Below are 20,840 nucleotides of genomic sequence, written 5' to 3'. Positions count from 1 at the left end.
AGGTAGGGTACAAAATGGGGACTTGTGGTAAGACGTTAATTTTGGAAGTGAAAAAGAAGAGCTCATGGTGTGAATTGGTGGAATATATTGAAGTTGGAACAAAGTGAATCGGATGAAAATTGTGGAAGTAAATGTGAAATGTAGAATCTCCCATTATGAATACATTGGAAAAAAACGTGTACGAAATCGGGAATTGCGAGTAAGGCGTGAATTTTGGAACAGGAAAAGAGCTCGTGGTATGATTTGGTGGAATATATTGACGTTGGAATGAAGTAAATTGGATGAAAAATGTGGAAGGAAATTTTGAATCTTCCATGAAGAATGCATGAGGAAAAATTGGGTACAAAATGGGGAATTGTGGGTAAGGCGTGAATATTTGGAATATGTTTAAATTGGAAAGATGAGAATGGGATGAATCATGTGGAAGTAGGGGTCTTCCAGCCTAACTATGGTTACAAATAGGTGTTTTAATTTTCTATGTAAAAGTATGCGGATGGACAATATCAACTCAACTCAATTTAGTCGACTTCAATCAATAGAGAGAGATTAAAATAGTTTTAGATTTGACCTTATATCGGCTGTCAGATTTTTAACAAGGCCAATACTTTTTTTTTCCTTTTTCTTTTTGTTTTGTTTTTTGGATGGGCCAATCCGAGTGTGCGGTGGCCCCAAGTCGAGGTGCACTGTAGAAACAATAATGCACATCATCTCACGCTTGAAATTTGACTTGACCAAACCAAATGTGTGTTTGTGTTCTTGTGTCCTGCAGACGTCGCTGAGAAATATCTTCGTCCTGACCAAGAGGACATGAAGCCTCCGAATGTTAAAGAGGAGGAAGAACATCCTTACATCGAAGAGGAAGAAAAGCCCGTTCGTGTCAAAGAGGAGGAGGTTGAGGATGACGTCACCAAGTCACCAATGACCTTCGCCCCTTTAAAGAGTAAAGATGAAGTCAAGGGTGAGAGTGAGGAGGGCAGAGGGGCGGAGCCTCCAAACAGGATCTTAAATCCTCAAAACATGATTCCACAAAGTGATGCAGACCACTGGGGATCATCAAAAATAAAAAGTGATGACATAAGGTCCCTTTCTTCTCATGATGATGATGATAATGATGATAATTTGCATGGTAATGATGAACATGCTGCTGATGATAGGTCGTGTCACACTGACGACAAATCCTGCGAATGTTCTCACTGTGGGAAAACATTGAGTTCAAAAGGAAGTTTGAAAATTCACTTGAGAAGACACACTGGGGAAAAACCTTTTTCTTGTTTAGATTGTGGCAAAAGCTTCTCTGACAAGTCAGATTTAACAATACATACAAGAAGACACACTGGGGAAAAACCTTTTTCTTGTTCAGATTGTGGCAAAAGCTTCTCTCGGAAGTCACATTTAACATTACATTCAAGAACACACACAGGGGAAAAACCTTTTTCTTGTTTAGATTGTGGCAAAAGCTTCTCTTACAAGTCAGATTTAACAAAACATACAAGAAGACACACTGGGGAAAAACCTTTTTCTTGTTTAGATTGTGGCAAAAGCTTCTCTGACAAGTCAGATTTAACAACACATACAAGAAGACACACTGGGGAAAAACCTTTTTCTTGCTCAGATTGTGGCAAAAGCTTCTCTCGGAAGTCACATTTAACATTACATTCAAGAACACACACTGGGGAAAAACTTTTTGCTTGTACCCACTGTGGTAAAAGCTTCTTTCGGAAGTCACATTTAACAACACATACAAGAAGACACACTGGGGAAAAACCTTTTTCTTGCTCAGATTGTGGCAAAAGCTTCGCTTCGAAGTCAAATTTAACAACACATACAAGAAGACACACTGGCAAGAAACCTTTTTCTTGCTCAGACTGTGGCAAAAGCTTCCCTGCCAAACCTGAATTAAGAAGCCACATAAGAACACACACGGGACAGAAACCATATTCATGCAAAAAATGTGTGAAAAGCTTCGCTTCCACCAATTCTTTAACAGCACATGCAAAAACACACACTGGAGAGAAACCGTATTCCTGCTCAGATTGTGGAAAAAGCTTCTCTTCCATTACAAATTTAAGAAAGCACACAAGAACACATGGTGGGAAGGAACCATTCAGTTGCAGTGTTTGTGCTAAAAGATTCTCTTGTAAAAAGCTTGCTGAGAGACACGAGTGTGCTGGTGAGAATAGCAGCCATCTTTGAAGCTTCAAAAAATGAAGGGAAGTGAGACTGGTGTGCTGTAAAAGTGTCAATGCATCTTAAAAGTGTAAATGTAATGCTTTCAAATCTACTCAACCTGTAAATATTAAATGTTTGCTGTTAATGTGTTTAAATGTCAATGTCAATGTATGTTTTTTTTTGTACGTAATTTAGGAAGTTATTTTTGTTTGCTTCTGAATGTTGTTAATGGTTGTTTGTTGATGTTTGTACGTGTTGCGTATTTGCTTGTGTGAAGCACATTGATTTGCCTTGTGCATGAAATAGAAATAAAGCCACCTTGCAATTTTCCCCAAATAAGCGTCGACAATACGTTCAGACACACAAAGCCATCTGCGATTAAAATTTTTTGTGGAACAGCGTTATCACTGAAATGATTGACGCAAATGTCCTACTCTTTGTTGCTAACTCAACCACCACAGCTCCGTGCTAGCTAACACGCCATATGCTAGTGCATTTTGCACATTTTATCTTTCTATGTAACAATTTTGACACGATTAGCATACAATATTCAGATGACATAAGAACAAAATTGTGTCCATACCTGGTTTTGATTGAATATAATTTCTGTTCATGTGGCACTTTTGCCTCTGCAGGCAAATTCTTCTTGTCGTCAAACAACCTTTCATCACATTTTGAAATCAAAATACACATCAAATGGAGTAGATGCCACCTGGACTTCCGGGCTTCACACACCAGCTCCGTTTCCGGCCACTGCTGCGACTCACAGGCGGCGTTCCGACAAAAATGATCACATTAAGAGAAGCGACAGTACAATGCAATTGCATTTGTACTTCTGAGTGTGGCGCTGATGAGATGATGCTCCCCCTGGTGGGAAGTGTGTGGCAATACCTTACATCCCTAGCCAATCAGCATTAGTGCCCTCCCTACAAATAAGGAGTCAGTTGGTACCTGCCCTCAACTTACTCCTTGGCTCTGAGGTCCGCCTCCTTGACTTCAATGGCTTGTCATCATCAGTCATCACGAACATTTTACCTTCATTGGAAGGTAAGTGTTGCGGCAAAACTTTGCTGAAGGAAAGTGTGAGAGCCACAGATGAGAAAAACTGGCCACAAGTCATTTGTATTACTTGCAGTACAAATAAATATTGCAAATATCAATAATATATCAGATACTGTACCAAACATTTACTACTAGCTAAGACCAGTAATTAAACTCATAACATTTGGTGGTTTAAATCTCATCCCAGATAATAAACTTTCAGTTTACCTCAAAATGCTTGTTCAAATTTGATGGCGAATTTTTAAACTGCACATCCACTTCAATAAACTGGTGCCATTTAAAACTTTATAATTATATCGGGAACAAAACATTGAAAAAGGGAATGAAACTTTCGAACTGCAGCAAAAAATAAAAAAATGGCGGCATCTGTCGATGCCTTGATGACGCTTTGAAGCCTCCGCCCAGTTTCCAGCAGCCAATCATAACGCAGCGGGGGCGTGTCCTGCCTGACTTAACTTCCGCCGCACTTCCGCAGGTCTTCTGTACTGTGTGGGCTGTCGGCTATCCAGCTCAGTGCTCTCAGTCTAGCTTAGCTTAGCTTAGCTTAGCTTAGCTTAGTTTAGCTTAGCTTAGCTTAGCTCGCTAGCCGCTAACAAAGAGAAGCACATAACACGTGGTCAGGAAGAGACCAAGTGTGACTTTGTTGGCGTTATTGTGCCAAAATGTCGGCGAGAATGACACCAAAGGACGAGGAGGAACTCTTTGGGGTCAAAGAAGAGAACGAGCAACATTTTCAACCGCTGGACGATGTTTGCGAGCAGCCTCGAATTGTGCTACACACAACAGGTTTGTGCACTTATTACTCAGGTCCAGGATACTATTTTATTAAAACGGTGTTTCCCCACATACATTTTTTTTTTTTTTTTTACAATATTACCACATTAATCTTTTTGTCATGATTACTGCATTATTACATTCAACTGCTGTTGCAACCACTGTTCATTTTGACAAGAAATTTCAATTTAGTTTGTCCTTTGACCAAAATTTATCAAAGTTTTAGTCGTAATTTAGTCCTCTGATTGTATTTTAGTATTAATCCAATTTTAGTATTGACATTTTAGTCACCATACATTTCAACGTTTATGCAGAAAATTATAACACGCCTATTTGTAACTGTAGTTTAACACGCAAGACACATTTCACACAATGGTGTCTTTATTGTTTCAATGAAACGTGTTTAACTGACAATAATATGACTTAGTTTTCACCTGAATAAAAAAAGTGCATAATTAAATTGCTTGATATTAATCTTAGAGCTGCGCAATGAATGTAACCATGTTTGAACATTGAACAAAGTGCAGCGAACACTGAACAGTTTCTTGAGTGGTTCTTTTCTCCAACTCGCGTTTAATTCATTCTGATTGGATTGTGTGAATTTTCGTCACTATGTTGTTTTCATTTTCGTTTTAGTCATTGACAAAATTGTCAGTCGATTTTAGTTATAGTTATCGTCTCAATTAATGGCTTCTATTTTAGTTTTTGTTTAATTTTTGTCTGAAAAAAAAAAGTTTGTCACAAAAATCATGACAATTTTTTGTCGACGAAATTATCGCTCGTTGCTACTGTAGCATTCATGAACTCAACTTTATAAAGCGTCTTAAAAACAGGTATTGCTATATACAAAGTGCTGTACATGAAATATAAATCGGTTGTGCAGTCAAGAATAAGGTAACAAAGCAAACATTTTGAAGTGCGTATACAAGTTTTTTTTTTGTTTTGTTTTTTACAAGTAAATACATTTTACATCAGTAAATTATTAATAGGCAAGTGAATAAATAAATAAATAAATACATAGATAAATTCTTCTTCTTTCGGCTTTTCCCTTCAGGGGTCGCCACAGCGAATCAGTTGCCTCCATCTAACTCTGTCCTCTGCATCCTCTGATCTCACACCAACTACCTTCATGTCCTCTTTAACTACATCCATAAACCTCCTCTTTGGTCTTCCTCTCGATCTTCTGCCTGGCATTTGAAAACTCAGCATCCTTCTTCCAATATAGTCACTATCTCTCCTCTGGACATGTCCAAACCATCTAAGTCTGGCCTCTCTGACTTTATCTCCAAAGCTTCTAACATGTGCTGTCCCTCTGATGTACTCATTCCTGATCCTGTCCAACCTGGTCACTCCCAAAGAGAATCTCAGCATCCTCATCTCTGCCACCTCCAGCTCTGCCTCCTGTCTTTTTCTCAGTGGCACTGTCTCCAGGCCAAACAACATTGCTGGTCTCACCACAGTTTTATAAACCTTTCCTTTCATTTTAGCTGAAACTCTTCTATCACACGTCACACCTGACACTTTTCTCCACCCGTTCCAGCCTGCCTGCACACGCTTCTTCACTTCTATTCCACACTCTCCATTGCTCTGGACTGTTGACCCTAAATACTTAAACTCCTCCACCTTCTTGGTTTCTTCTCCCTGTAACCTCACTCTTCCACTTGGGTCCCTCTCATTCACGCACAGATACTCCGTCTTGCTACGGCTAACCTTCATTCCCCTCCTTTCCAGGGCAAACCTCCACGCTTCTAGCTTCTCCTCCACCTGTTCCCTGCTCTCACTACAGATCACTGTGTCATCTGCAAACATCATAGTCCATGGGGATTCCTGTCTAACCTCATCTGTCATCCTGTCCATAACCATTGCGAACAAGAAGGGGCTCAGAGCTGATCCCTGATGTAGTCCCACCTCCACCTTGAACTCCTCCGTCACACCTACAGCACACCTCACCACTGTCTTACAGTCCTCATACATGTCCTGCACCACTTGAACATACTTCTCCGCCACTCCAGACTTTCTCATACAAAACCACAGTTCCTCTCTGGGCACCCTGTCATAAGCTTTCTCCAGGTCAACAAAGACACAATGCAGCTCCTTCTGACCTTCTCTATACTTTTCAATCAACATCCTCAAAGCAAACACTGCATCTGTCGTACTTTTTTTTTTTTTTTTTTTTTTTTTGGGCATGAAACCATACTGCTGCTCACAAATGTTCACATCTGCCCTCAGTCTAGCTTCCACTACTCTTTCCCATACTTTCATTGTGTGGCTCATCAGCTTTATTCCTCTGTAGTTGCCACAATTCTGCACGTCTCCCTTGTTCTTAAAAATGGGCACCAGCACACTTCTCCTCCATTCCTCGGGCATTTTCTCACTATCTAAGATCCTGTTGAACAACCCAGTCAGAAATTCTACTGCTACCTCTCCTAGACACTTCCATACCTCCACAGGTATATCATCAGGGCCGAGTGCCTTTCCACCCCTCATCCTCTTCAATGCCCTTCTCACTTCATCCTTACTAATCTTTGCTACTTCCTGGTCCACAACAGTCGCCCCTTCTACTCTTCGTTCTCTCTCATTTTCCTCATTCATCAACTCTTCAAAGCACTCTTTCCATCTTCCCATCACACCGCTGGCATCTGTCAACACTCTTCCATCCCTATCCTTTATTACCCTAACCTGCTGCACATCCTTCCCATCTCTATCTCTTTGCCTTGCCAACCTGTATAGATCATTCTCTCCCTCCTTACTGTCCAACCTAGCATACAAGTCATCGTAAGCCTCTTGTTTGGCCTTTGCCACTTCTACTTTCACCTTACGCTGTATTTCCCTGTACTCCTTTCTACTTTCTTCAGTCTTCTCAGTGTCCCACTTCTTCTTAGCTACCCTCTTTCTCTGTATCCACTTCTGCACCTCCCCATTCCACCACCAAGTCTCCTTATCTCCTTTCGTTCCAGATGACACACCAAGGACTGTCCTACCTGTCTGCCTGATCAAATTTGCCGTAGTTGTCCAGTCATCTGGGAGCACATCCTCACCACCCAGAGCCTTTCTCAACTCCTTTCTGAAAGCCATACAACACTCTTCCTTTTTCAGCTTCCACCATTTCGTCCTTGGCTCTGCCCTTGGCCTCTTTGTCTTCTTCACCACCAGAGTCATCCCACACACAACCATCCTATGCTGTCTAGCTACACTCTCACCTACCACTACTTTGCAGTCGCTGATCTCCTTCAAATTACACCGTCTACACAAGATGTAGTCTACCTGTGTAGTTCTACCTCCACTCTTGTAGGTCACCCTATGTTCCTGCCTCTTCTGGAAGAAAGTATTCACAACAGCCATTTCCATCCTTTTTGCAAAATCAACCACCAGCTGTCCTTCTGCGTTCCTCTCCTGGATACCAAACCTGCCCATCACCTCCTCATCTCCTCTGTTTCCTGCACCAACATGTCCATTGAAGTCTGCACCAATGACAACTCTCTCACTTCTAGGGATGCTCTGCATCATTTCATCAAGTTCCAACCAAAAGTTCTCCTTCTCCTCCAGCTCACATCCTACCTGTGGTGCATACCCACTAACAACGTTGATCATCACACCTTCCATTCCTAACTTCAGGCTCATGACCCTATCTGACACTCTTTTGACCTCCAGGACGTTCTTAACAAACTCCTCCTTCACGATAATTCCTACTCCATTTCTCTTCCTATTTAACCCATGATAAAACAATTTGAAACCAGCTCCTAAACTTCTAGCTTTGCTCCCTTTCCACCTGGTCTCCTGAACACACAGTATGTCCACCTTCCTCCTCTGCATCATGTCAACCAGCTCTCTACCTTTTCCTGTCATACTCCCAACATTCAAAGTCCCTACTCTAAGTCCTAGACTAGTGGTGTTCCTCTTCTCTTTCTTCCTACGAACACACCTTCCTCCTCTCCTTCTTCGACCAACAGTAGTCCAATTTCCACCGGCACCCTGTAGGTCAACAGCACCGATGGCGGTCGTTGTTAACCCGGGCCCCGACCGATCCGGTATCAAAGTCATATATTTGATTCGCATGTTTGTTTTGGCCAAAGTTTTACGTCGGATGCCCTTCCTGACACAACCCTCTGTATTTATCCGGGCTTGGCACCGGCACAAGAAGACACTGGCTTGTGCCCCCTCGCGGCTACATTAAAATCGGGAATTGTGGGTAAGGCGTGAATATTTTGAATATGTTTAAATTGAAAGATGAGAATGGGATGAATCATGTGGAAGTAGGGGTCTTCCAGCCTAACTATGGTTACAAATAGGTGTTTTAATTTTCTATGTAAAAGTTGAAATGTATGCGGATGGATAATATTAACTCAATTTAGTCGACTTCAATCAATAGAGATTAAAATGGTTTTAGATTTGACCTTATATCAGCTGTCAGATTTTTAACAAGGCCAATACTTTTTTTTTCCTTTTTCTTTTTCTTTTTTTGGGTTCGGCCAATCCGAGTGTGCGGTGGCCCCAAGTCGAGGTGCACTGTAGAAACAATAATGCACATCATCTCACGCTTGAAATTTGACTTGACCAACCCAAATGTGTGTTTGTCTTCTTGTGTCCTGCAGACGTCGCTGAGAAATATCTTCGTCCTGACCAAGAGGACATGAAGCCTCCGAATGTTAAAGAGGAGGAAGAACATCCTTACATCGAAGAGGAAGAAAAGCCCGTTCGTGTCAAAGAGGAGGAGGTTGAGGATGACGTCACCAAGTCACCAATGACCGTCGCCCCTTTAAAGAGTGAAGATGAAGTCAAGGGTGAGAGTGAGGAGGGCAGAGGGGCGGAGCCTCCAAACAGGATCTTAAATCCTCAAAACATGATTCCAGAAAGTGATGCAGACCACTGGGGATCATCAAAAGCAAAGAGTGATGACATAAGGTCCCTTTCTTCTCATGATGATGATGATGATAGGTCGTGTCACACTGACGACAAATCCTGCGAATGTTCTCACTGTGGGAAAACATTGAGTTCAAAAGGACGTTTGAAAATTCACATGAAAACACACACTGGGGAAAAACCTTTTTCTTGTTTAGATTGTGGCAAAAGCTTCTCTCAGAAGTCACATTTAACAAAACATTCAAGAACACACACTGGGGAAAAACCTTTTTCTTGTTTAGATTGTGGCAAAAACTTCTTTTGGAAGTCAGATTTAACAAAACATACAAGAAGACACACTGGGGAAAAACCTTTTTCTTGTTTAGATTGTGGCAAAAGCTTCTCTGACAAGTCAGATTTAACAAAACATACAAGAAGACACACTGGGGAAAAACCTTTTTCTTGTTTAGATTGTGGCAAAAGCTTCTCTGACAAGTCAGCTTTAACAACACATACAAGAATCCATAGTGGCGAGAAACCTTTTTCTTGCTCAGACTGTGGCAAAAGCTTCTCTTGGAAGTCAGCTTTAACAACACATACAAGAAGACACACTGGGGAAGAACCTTTTTCTTGTTTAGATTGTGGCAAAAACTTCCTTTGGAAGTCAGATTTAACAACACATACAAGAAGACACACTGGGGAAAAACCTTTTTCTTGTTTAGATTGTGGCAAAAACTTCTTTCGGAAGTCACATTTAACATTACATTCAAGAACACACACTGGGGAAAAACCTTTTTCTTGTTTAGATTGTGGCAAAAGCTTCTCTCAGAAGTCAGCTTTAACAACACATACAAGAATCCATAGTGGCGAGAAACCTTTTTCTTGCTCAGACTGTGGTAAAAGCTTCTCTTTGAAGTCAGCCTTACTGATACATACAAGAAGACACACTGGAAAAAACTTTTTGCTTGTACCCACTGTGGCAAAAGCTTCTCTCAGAAGTCACATTTAACATTACATTCAAGAACACACACTGGGGAAAAACCTTTTTCTTGCTCAGCCTGTGGCAAAAGCTTCCCTGCCAAGCCTGAATTAAGAAGCCACATAAGAACACACACACGGGACAGAAACCATATTCATGCACAAAATGTGTGAAAAGCTTCGCTTCCACCAATTCTTTAACAGCACATGCAAAAACACACACTGGAGAGAAACCATATTCCTGCTCAGATTGTGGAAAAAGCTTCTCTTCCATGTCAAATTTAAGAAAGCACACAAGAATACATGGTGGGAAGTCGGGGTGTGAATTGCCTCGTACCTGACGATTCGATTCGTATCACGATTCATAGGTCACGATTCGATTCGATACCGATTAATCCCGATACGGTTTAGTTTGTCGATTGCTGCGATTTTTTTTTTAACTCAAATTTAGAAAATACTAATCAGTAATCTTGTATACTGTAAGATTTGTATGAAAATGTATTATTTATAGGCGGCACGGTGAGCGAGTGGTTAGCAGGTCCGCCTCCCAGTTCTGAGGACTCTGGTTCGAGTCCGGGCTCCGGCCTTCCTTTGTGGAGTTTGCATGTTCTCCCCGTGCTCGCGTGGGTCTTCTCCGGGTACTCCGGTCTCCTCCTACTTTCCAAAGACATGCATGGCAGGTTAATTGGGCGCTCCGAATTGTCCCCAGGTGTGCTTGTGAGTGTGGATGGTTGTTCGTCTCTGTGTGCCCTGCGATTGGCTGGCAACCAGTCCAGGGTGTCCCCCGCCTTCTGCCCAGAGCCAGCTGAGATAGGCGCCAGCACCCCCCGCGACCCTTGTGAGGAATAAGCGGTCAAGAAAATGGATGGATGTATTATTTATCTGAAACTTCAACCTTATAACTGTGAGCCACATAGTAAACATTTTTCCATGTTTACGGTGTGAACTCTAACTATAAGACGTTTTGTTGAATATTTTCCCATCAAAAATTGATATTTAAAAATCAATTCTGCCACCTATTGAATCGATTCGAGAATTGCGTCCTGTAATATCGCGATATATTGCCGAATCGATTTTTTTAACACCCCTAGTGGGAAGGAACCATTCAGTTGCAGTGTTTGTGCTAAAAGATTCTCTTGTAAAAAGCTTGCTGAGAGACACGAGTGTGCTGGTGAGAATGGCAGCCATCTTTGAAGCTTCAAAAAATGAAGGGAAGTGAGACTGGTGTGCTTTAAAATTGTCAATGCATCTTAAAAGTGTAAATGTAATGCTTTCAAAACTACTCAACCTGTAAATATTAAATGTTTGCTGTTAATGTGTTTAAATGTCAATGTATGTTTGTTTTGTTCTTTTTGTACGTAATTTAGGAAGTTATTTTTGTTGCTTCTGAATTTTGTTAATGGTTGTTTGTTGATGTTTGTACGTGTTGTGTATTTGCTTGTGTGAAGCACATTGAGTTGCCTTGTGTATGAAATAGAAATAAAGCCACCTTGCAATTTTCCCCAAATAAGCGTCGACAATACGTTCAGACACACAAAGCCATCTGCGATTAAATTTTTTTGTTGAACAGTGTTATCACTGAAATGATTGACGCAAAAGTCCTACTTTTTTTTTTTTTTTTTTTCCTTTTTTTGTTGCTAACTCAACCCGAGATCAAACCACCACAGCTCCATGCGAGCTAACACGCCATATGCTCGTGCATTTTGCACATTTTATCTTTCTATGTAACAATTTTGACATGATTAGCATACAATATTCAGATGACATCAGAACAAAATTGTGTCCATACCTGGTTTTGATTGAATATAATTTCTGTTCATGTGGCACTTTTGCCTCTGCAGGCAATTGTTCTTGTCGTCAAACAACCTTTCATCACATTTTGAAATCAAAATACAAATCAAATGGAGTAGATGCCACCTGGACTTCCGGGCTTCACACACCAGCTCCGTTTCCGGCCACTGCTGCGACTCACAGGCGGCGTTCCGACAAAAATTATCACATTAAGAGAAGCGACAGTACAATGCAATTGCATTTGTACTTCTGAGTGTGGCGCTGATGAGATGATGCTCCCCCTGGTGGGAAGTGTGTGGCAATACCTTACATCCCGAGCCAATCAGCATTAGTGCCCTCCCTACAAATAAGGAGTCAGTTGGTACCTGCCCTCAACTTACTCCTTGGCTCTGAGGTCCGCCTCCTTGACTTCAATGGCTTGTCATCATCAGTCATCACGAACATTTTACCTTCATTGGAAGGTAAGTGTTGCGTCAAAACTTTGCTGAAGGAAAGTGTGAGAGCCACAGATGAGAAAAACTGGCCAAATGTCATTTGTATTACTTGCAGTACAAATAAATGTTGCATATATCAATAATATATCATCAGATACTGTCCCAAACATTTACTACTAACTAAGACCGCTAATTAAACTCATAACATTTGGTGGTTTAAATCTCATCCCAGATAATAAACTTTCAGTTTACCTCAAAATGCTTGTTCAACCTTGATGACGAATTTTTAAACTGCACATCCACTTTAATAAACTGGTGCCATTTAAAACTTTACAATTATATCGGGAACAAAACATTGAAAAAGCGAATGAAACTTTCGAACTGCAGCAAAAAATATATAAAAAATGGCGGCATCTGTCGATGCCTTGATGACAATGCTTGCTTTGAAGCCTCCGCACAGTTTCCAGCAACCAATCATAAGGCAGCGGGGGCGTGTCCTGCCTGACTTAACTTCCGCCGCACTTCCGCAGGTCTTCTGTACTGTGTGGGCTGTCGGCTATCCAGCTCAGTGCTCTCAGTCTAGTTAGCTTAGCTTAGCTTAGCTTAGCTTAGCTTGCTAGCCGCTAACAAAGAGAAGCACATAACACGTGGTCAGGAAGAGACCAAGTGTGACTTTGTTGGCATTATTGTGCCAAATTGTCGGCGAGAACGACACCAAAGGACGAGGAGGAACTCTTTGGAGTCAAAGAAGAGAACGAGCAACATTTTCAACCGCTGGACGATGTTTGCGAGCAGCCTCGAATTGTGCTACACGCAGCAGGTTTGTACACTTCTTATTACTCTCCCTTTCTGAAGCACAACTATAAATACTATAAAGCGTGAAGAAATTTCAGCGCTGTTCAATTCAACTTTATTCCGGACAGGGGACGGTTATCCAGTCATCAGACAGTCATACCAATGTCTGTAACAGACGTGTGCGATTTGAAGAACACTTTAACGTCCAGGATATTATTGTATTAAAACGGTGTTTCCCCACATACATTTTTTTTTACAATATTACCACATTAATCTTTTTGTCATGATTACTGCATTATTACATTCAACTGCTGTTGCAACCACTGTTAATTTTGACAAGAAATTTCAATTTAGTTTGTCTTTTGATCAAAATGTATCAAAGTTGTAGTCATAATTTAGTCCTCTGATTGTATTTTAGTATTAATCCAATTTTAGTATTGACATTTTAGTCACCATACACATCAACGTTTATGCAGAAAATTATAACACACCTATTTGTAACTGTAGTTTAACACGCAAGACACATTTCACACAATGGTGTCTTTATTGTTTCAATGAAACGTGTTTAACTGACAATAATATGACTTAGTTTTCACCTGAATAAAAAAAAATAAAAGTGCACAATTAAATTGCTTGAGATTAATCTTACAGCTGCGCAATGAATGTAACCATGTTTGAACATTGAACAAAGTGCAGTGAACACTGAACAGTTTCTGAGTGGTTCTTTTCTCCAACTCGCGTTTCATTCATTCTGATTGGATTGTGTGAATTTTCGTCACTGTGTTGTTTTCATTTTCGTTTTAGTCATTGACAAAATTGTCAGTCGATTTTAGTTATAGTTATCGTCTCAATGAATGGCTTCTATTTTAGTTTTTGTTTAATTTTTGTCTGAAAAAAAAGTTTGTCACAAAAATCATGACAATTTTTTGTCGACGAAATTATCGCTAGTTGCCACTGTAGCATTCATGAACTAAACTTTGTTTATTTATAAAGCGTCTTAAAAACAGGCATTGCTGTATACAAAGTGCTGCACATGAAATATAAATCGGTTGTGCAGTCAAGAATAAGGTAACAAAACAAGAACAAAGCAAACATTTTGAAGTGCGTATACAAGTTTTTTTTGTTTGTTTTTTTTTACAAGTAAATACATTTTACATCAGTAAATGAATAATAGGCAAGTGAATAAATAAATAAATACATAGATAAATAAGTAGAATAAACATCAAAACGCCACAAAACACCAAAAACAATGTTTAGTTTCATGGTGCGCCAAAAGCCAAAGAATACAGTTGTGTTTTAAGACGTGTTTTAAAAGAGGATAAAGAGGGGGACGGCCTAATATTTTGTGGAAGGTCGTTCCAAAGGGAGGGACCGGCGGCAACAGCAAAGGCTCCATCTCCTCTAAGCCTCCGCTTTGCCCTCGGTACCTCCAATTGAGTTTGGTCTGCTGACCTGAGGCACAGAGCATGTGCGTAGGGCTGCAAGAGCTCAGTGAGATAAGGTGGCGCAAGACCATTTAGAGATTTAAAAACAAAATTCAAGAATCTTAAAGTGGACTCTAAATTTTACAGGCAGACAATGAAGAGAGGCCAGGATTGGGGTTATGTGCTCCCTCTTACGGGCACCAGTAATGAGCAGCAGTATTTTGGATTGAGGACAATCAATGACAATCAATTCCATTTCGTCAATCAGTGTTGAGTTTATTTGGGGATATGTGCGAACTGCGCATGAGACGACACATGAAAATAGAATGAAACGGGTACGCTTAATTTAGTAGAATTAATGAAATTAAACAGTTATAAGCGGTTATGAAACACAGTCCGTGTTCCCCTCCGCGAACCTGGCTGACATCCCGCTCGTGAATGTGTCTGATTATCCTTCTTTTACACAAATAAAAACCGTTAGTATTCCTCATCGGAGGACGTTGCCGAAAAATTATGATTTGACGAGGGGTTCGTGACCTGGTCAAAATAGTCCGTGTGCCGTGTCATCCTGTGCTGCCAGCATGTGAGCAGTGCTAATTTCGTCAACGAATAATTTTCATCATTAAATTTTTCTTTCAGATCAAAATTAAACAAAAACTAAAATAGAAGCCATTCATTGACATGATAACTAAAATTGACTGACACTTTCATCAATGACTAAAAGGAAAATGAAAACAATACAGTGACGGAAATTCACACAATCCAATCAGAATGAATGAAACGCGGGTTGGAGAAAAGAACCACTCAGAAACTGTTCAGTGTTCACTGCACTTTATTTAATTAAATTATTTTTTTTAATTGTATTTATTATTGTGCAACTGTAAGATTAATCTCCAGCAATTCTGTACTTTTTTTTTATTTAGGTGAAAACTTAAGAGAAACATCTCCTGGATGCAACTGGGACGCATCATCAGTGATGTAGCCTGGGTTCATTGAGTGTTTCGGGTCTCGCAACATCAGACACTCTTGCCCAGGTGACCCAGCCGAGGTTGATCAAGCCTCAGCTTGCATCCCAGTAGCAGTCCACGGATCTGCCCTTTTGAGCCATAGCCACCTGGTGGCTTTCTCTGCGGCTTCGCTAACTGACTTAATGGCCTTCTTCTTGGCCGCCCCTGATACACCCAAACGTCCTAGGACTTTGCAGAAGGATCGACCAGCAAAGCCTCTGCAGCCAACTTCGTCTCATAGAAAATCTTCCAGCCCCTACCCCTGCATTCCTCCACCAGTTCCTGGTACTTTGCACGTTTCCTCTCATTGGCTTCCTCCATGCGCTCTTCCCAGGATACCGTGAGTTCCAGCATGATCAGGTGTCTTGAAGCCTCAGAGGTAATGATCATGTCTGGCCGGAGAGATGTTGCTGCGATGTGCTGGGGGAACTTTAGCTGTCTTCCCAGGTCGACTTGCAACTGCCAATCCGAGGCAGTGTGGAGTAGTCCTCTTGCTGTCTGTGGACATGACTGGGGTCTCTCTCCTGCCTTGATGAAAGGGACTGCCCTGCTCGGAGCTTTGTGATGTGTGTTCGTGCTGATTGCCAGGGTTTTGCTCTCAGCAACTGCTTTCAGAACCTGGTCATGGCGCCAGCGATAGCGACCTTCAGCCAGGGACTTTGGGCAGCTGCTGAGGAGATGTTCCAAAGAGCCTCCTCCAGAGCAAAGGGGACAGGTGGGTGTCTCACTCTTCCCCCACACATGAAGGTTCGTTGGGCTCGGGAGGGCGTCGTAAACTGCCTGCACAAGGAACCGGACGCGGTGGAAGTCTGCCTGCATGATGTTCGACCAGGTCACTTTGCGCTGTAACCCGCTCTCCCACCTTGTCCATGCCCCCTGCTGCCGGAGTCCAACTGCCCTGCTCACTCGCTCTTCCTCCACACCTGCTCGGACCTCTTCCTGGAGTAGCTGATGTCTCTCCTTTCCCTGGGCCTGGCTCACTTGGGTCTTTGGGAAGTAGCCCAGGCCTGCTCTCCCCATTGCCAAAACCCCTACCAGCGCTTTCTGCCTTAGGCGTGACTCTGCCACCTCCACTGCTTTCTCAGCTCTCCACTTCCTTCCGGTTCTAACTTCGATCCCTGCTGATGACACCTTGTTGTCCCTGGAATCCCTATACTGTCGAGCCTCTCTTGTACGTGCCACATTGAACTCTTCAGTGAGCCCACCGAGGGGTAGCTGGAGGGTGTTGCTTGTCCCGTACAGGGCAGCGCTGGTGAGGCTGCGGGGAAGTCCCAGCCACTTTCGAAGAAAGCCACTGATCTTCCTTTCGAGAGACTCCACAGTTGTTAACGGGACTGCATAAACAAGGAGAGGCCACAAGACTCTGGGCAGGATGGAATGCTGGTAGATCCGGGCTTTAAATCTACCAGGCAGGCCAGACTTGTCCACCTTGGTGAGCCACGCTCCCAGTTGTTCACCAGACTCCTGTATGGCAGCAGAGTCTCTCAAAGTTGCATCAAGGAGCTTCCCCAGGCTCTTAACTGGCTGTTCCGAGATTGTCGGGATCTCGGTTCCCGAGATCGAAAACCGGAACTTGTCCATCACCTTCCCCCTCTTCAGAACCATGGACCTTGACTTGGAGGGCTTGAAGCTCATCCTCGCCCATGTGATGTGTCTCTCCAAACCCTGCAGGATCCACCTGCACCCTGGGACAGATGTTGTGGCGATGATAAGGTCATCCATGTAGGCTCTTATGGGAGGCTGGCGAACACCTGCTCTGGATAGGGGCCCTCTACAGTTATAAGTTATATTATTGTCAGTTCAATATGTTTCATTGAAACAATAAAGACACTGTTGTATTAAATACGTCTTATACGTGCCACCCCTACTTTGTACACAGATGTTTGGTAAAGCGATTTTCCCCCTGTGCTATTTTGATAGACAAATTGGCTGCACTAATGTAGCAAGGGCGAAATATTGAACCTCACCATTCCCCATTTCATCTCGTTACTGGACACGTGGTGAAGGAGCGCACACCCTCGAGATGAATGGATTCTTAAAAAAAAAAAAAAAAAAAAAAAAAATTGATTGTGACAGTACTATCAACTCACACTTGAAATTTGACTTGACCAAACCAAATGTGTGTTTTGTCTTCTTGTGTCCTGCAGACGTCGCTGAGAAATATCTTCGTCCTGACCAAGAGGACATGAAGCCTCCGAATGTTAAAAAGGAGGAAGAACATCCTTACATCGAAGAGGAAGAAAAGCCCGTTCGTGTCAAAGAGGAGGAGGTTGAGGACGATGTCACCAAGTCACCACTGACCTTCGTCCCTTTAAAGAGTGAAGATGAAGACGAGGATGGGGAGGCGGAGCTTCCAAGCAGCAGCTCAACTCGTCAACACATGACGACAGAAGGTGATGCAGACCCCTGGCGACCACCACAAGCACAAAGTCATCATGACATAAGGGCTAGAGATAGACCGATATGTTTTTTCAGGACCGATACCGATGGAGATTTTTAGTCGTCAAGGAGGCCACTAACCGACATTTGAAGTCGATATTCATTTACAGTAAAGGGGGGGGGGGGGGGGGGGGGGGGGTATTGGTGTCAATTTTTTTCTAAAATACAAAAGCCAATCTTGATTCTGTTGTATCGTCTAAAAAAGTGACATGGAAACTTAAGCAAGTAAATATCATATTGCTCAAGTTTTTGTCAGTAAATATTTTTCCCCAAAATTTAAAAACGCCTGCTATATTAAACGTTGACATTTCTGGTCACAAAAACAAATGGTTCAGAAGATTCCCAGGGTCAGTAGCATCTCTTATAAAGTGAACTGAAAATTTCAAGAAATAGCTCCCACAAAGGTTTCCCTCAGAAGTCAACGTTTGCAATAAACAAAAGAACACAAACTGGTGAAAAACCTTAGATCATCCTTTGATCCATAGTCAAAGTGCTCCATGTGCAGTGTTGTCGCCAAACTTTTTTTGTTTTTTGTTTTTTTGGATTGGCCAATCCGAGTGTGTGGTGGGCCCAAGTCGAGGTGCCACTGTAGAAACGATAATACACATCAACTCACGCTTGACCAACCTAAATTTGGGTTTGTCTCTTTGTGTCCTGCAGACATTGGTGAAAAATATCTTCGTCCTGACGAACAGGAACTGAAGTCTCATGTGAAAGAGGAGGAGGAAGAGCATCTTTATTTTAAAGAGGAAAAAAATCCCCTTTGCGTCAAAAAAGAGGAGGTTGAGGATGACGTCACCAAGTCACCAATGACCTTCGCCCCTTTAAAGAGTGAAGATGAAGTCAAGGGTGAGAGTGAAGAGGGCAGAGGGGCGGAGCCTCCAAACAGCATCTCAACTCCTCAAAACATGACTCCAGAAAGTGATGCATACCATTGGGGATCATCACGAGCAAAAAGTGATGACACAAGGTCCGTTTCTTCTCGTGATGATGATGATGATGATGATGATGATTTTGATTATGACGATGATGATGACGACGACGACGATGATGATGATTATGATTATGATCTGGATGGTAATGGTGAACACCCTGATGGTGAGAGGTCATGTCACACTGACAACAAATCCTGGGAATGTTCTCACTGTGGGAAAACAATGAGTTCAAAAGGAGGTTTGAACATTCACTTGAGAAGACACACTGGAGAAAACACTTTTGTTTGTACACACTGTGGCAAAAGGTTTTCTCAGCGGTCAGATTTAAAAACACACACAAGAACGCACACTGGGGAAAAACCCTTTGCTTGCACATACTGTGGAAAAAGGTTTTCTCAGCAGTCAATTTTAACAAGACATACAAGAACGCACACTGGGGAAAAACCTTTTGCTTGTACAAACTGTGCCAAAAGGTTCGCGCGGAAGTCACATTTAACAGCACATGCAAGAACACACACTGGGGAAAAACCCTTTTCTTGCTCAGTTTGTGGTCAAGGCTTCTCTCACAACTCAGATTTAATAACACATACAAGAAGACACACTGGCGAGAAACCTTTTTCTTGCTCATGCTGTGGAAAAAGTTTCCTTCACAAAGGATATTTAAAAAGACACATAAGAAGCCACACGGGAGAGAAACCGTATTCCTGCACAGATTGTGGAAGAAGTTTCTCTTACATGTCAAATTTACGAAAACACACAAGAACACATGAGCTGCTTTGCCACCAGCAAGACCAGGAACTTTGAGTTTTGGGGAAAGGGAGTTCTTGGTTGTAAAAGTTCAGCTGGGAAGTTAGAATTGTGTTTCCACGGCGTCTTTGAGTTCTCGGTAATTATTTCAAATGAGTTTGACTGAGCCCAGCTGCTGTAAAGAAATTTGACCAATCAGCCGCGGACATTGCAGCCCGCCCCCTCAAAGTTCCTGCCTGGCTCAGCAAGACCCTGCTGCCGAGATAGCACTTGGATGCCACCTGGGGAATTTAATTAACCTGCTAATTGTTGTTGGTGGAAAAACACCTAAACTGAATTTTACCAAGGTCAACTGAAAAGTTATCCAAAAGTTCCGACGGTGGAAAAACCCGAATAGTGAGAACTGAGAAGGAACCATTCAGTTGCAGTGTTTGTGTTAATAGATTCTCTCGTAAAAATCTTGCTGAGAGACACGAGTGTGCCGGTGACAATCGCAGCCATCTTTGAAGCTTAAAAAAAATGAAGGGAAGTGAGTCTGGTGTGCTGTAAAAGTGTCAATGATTTTGAATAAAAAAAAACGAGTGTAGGAAGTATTTAATCCCTCCCTGATTTTGAGACTTTTCATACTAAGTGTCATGTTTTGGTTTTGTGGGGGGTGGGATTTTGTTTCTTTTGGTGTTTTTGGTTGTTTGTCATGTGTTCCTTGTCTCTTCCCTTGTCCCGTTATGTCAAACCACGTCCACCTGAGTGTGTCTTCCCTTCCCAGTGTATCCACCAATCAGCTTCCCTTGCCACTTGTGTCTTGCCCAGCTGTGTCTAGTCATTGTCAATTAGCCTGTGTGTATTTAGTCACCTGTTTTCCGTTCGGTTCTTGGGGGAGTCATTGTGCCTGTTCATGTTCATGTCCCTGTTTTCCATGCCTCGTGTTTGTTTTTGATCTTGTTGATTTTTTTCCATAGTCCCTTGTTTACATTTTTTGTTAATTAAATCCCCTTTTTTACTTGCATCCCTGCCTTGCCCTGTTTTTGTTGCCCCCTGCATTTGGGTCCTGCCTCCAACACCCCCACGCCTTGACACTAAGTATGTGTGTATGTTTGTGTATATTTACACGGACACCCTCTGGAGATGGGGAGCGCCGGGCATATCCCGAAGAGGCTCCATTGTTGAGGCGGCCAATCGGAGCTGCGGCCGTAAGGTGGTCGGTGCCTGTCGCGGCGACAATCCTCGAACCACCAGTGGTAAGGGATGCTGTCAAGCTGAAGAAGGAGTCCTATCGGGCCTTTTTGGCCTGTGGTACTGCGGAGGCAGCTGTCAGTTACCGGCTGGCCAAGCGGAACGCGGCTTCAGCGGTCGCTGAGGCAAAAACTCGGACATGGGAGGAGTTCGTTTGAGGCCATGGAAAATGACTTCCGGACGGCTCGAGGACATTCTGGTCCACCATCCGGC

At 42.4% G+C, this 20,840-nt stretch overlaps 3 protein-coding genes across 4 annotated transcripts in view; all 3 read left to right on the top strand.

Moving 5' to 3' along the window:
- The window catches only part of LOC144009248 (uncharacterized), a 68,634-nt gene that overhangs the window by 15,518 nt on the left and 32,276 nt on the right, over nucleotides 1-20,840 (top strand). Inside the window, exon 3 of the mRNA XM_077508909.1 lies at nucleotides 9,063-9,776. Coding sequence (XP_077365035.1) covers nucleotides 9,063-9,776 — 714 coding nt within the window. The remainder of the gene's footprint in view (nucleotides 1-9,062; nucleotides 9,777-20,840) is intronic.
- LOC144033514 (uncharacterized) lies at nucleotides 1,018-2,408 on the top strand. The gene has a single exon (XM_077541684.1). The coding sequence runs from the start codon at nucleotides 1,018-1,020 to the stop codon at nucleotides 2,191-2,193; it is 1,176 nt and encodes a 391-aa protein (XP_077397810.1). The 3' UTR covers nucleotides 2,194-2,408.
- LOC144012066 (uncharacterized) lies at nucleotides 12,618-20,343 on the top strand. Of its 2 annotated transcripts, none has more exons than XM_077511709.1 (3): nucleotides 12,618-12,867; nucleotides 17,421-17,666; nucleotides 18,373-20,343. In XM_077511709.1, the coding sequence occupies exons 2-3, from the start codon at nucleotides 17,459-17,461 to the stop codon at nucleotides 19,449-19,451; spliced, it is 1,287 nt and encodes a 428-aa protein (XP_077367835.1). In that variant the 5' UTR covers nucleotides 12,618-12,867; nucleotides 17,421-17,458; the 3' UTR covers nucleotides 19,452-20,343. The 2 variants fall into 2 exon arrangements, with proteins under 2 accessions (XP_077367835.1, XP_077367834.1); XM_077511708.1 differs by lacking the exon at nucleotides 12,618-12,867 and adding an exon at nucleotides 15,810-15,988.

This window comes from Festucalex cinctus, chromosome 1 (genome assembly GCF_051991245.1).
Source record: "Festucalex cinctus isolate MCC-2025b chromosome 1, RoL_Fcin_1.0, whole genome shotgun sequence".
In the NCBI taxonomy this organism is placed as follows: Eukaryota; Metazoa; Chordata; class Actinopteri; order Syngnathiformes; family Syngnathidae; genus Festucalex; species Festucalex cinctus.
Note: the sequence above shows the minus strand (reverse complement) of the source record. Positions and strands in the feature narration are given on the sequence as shown.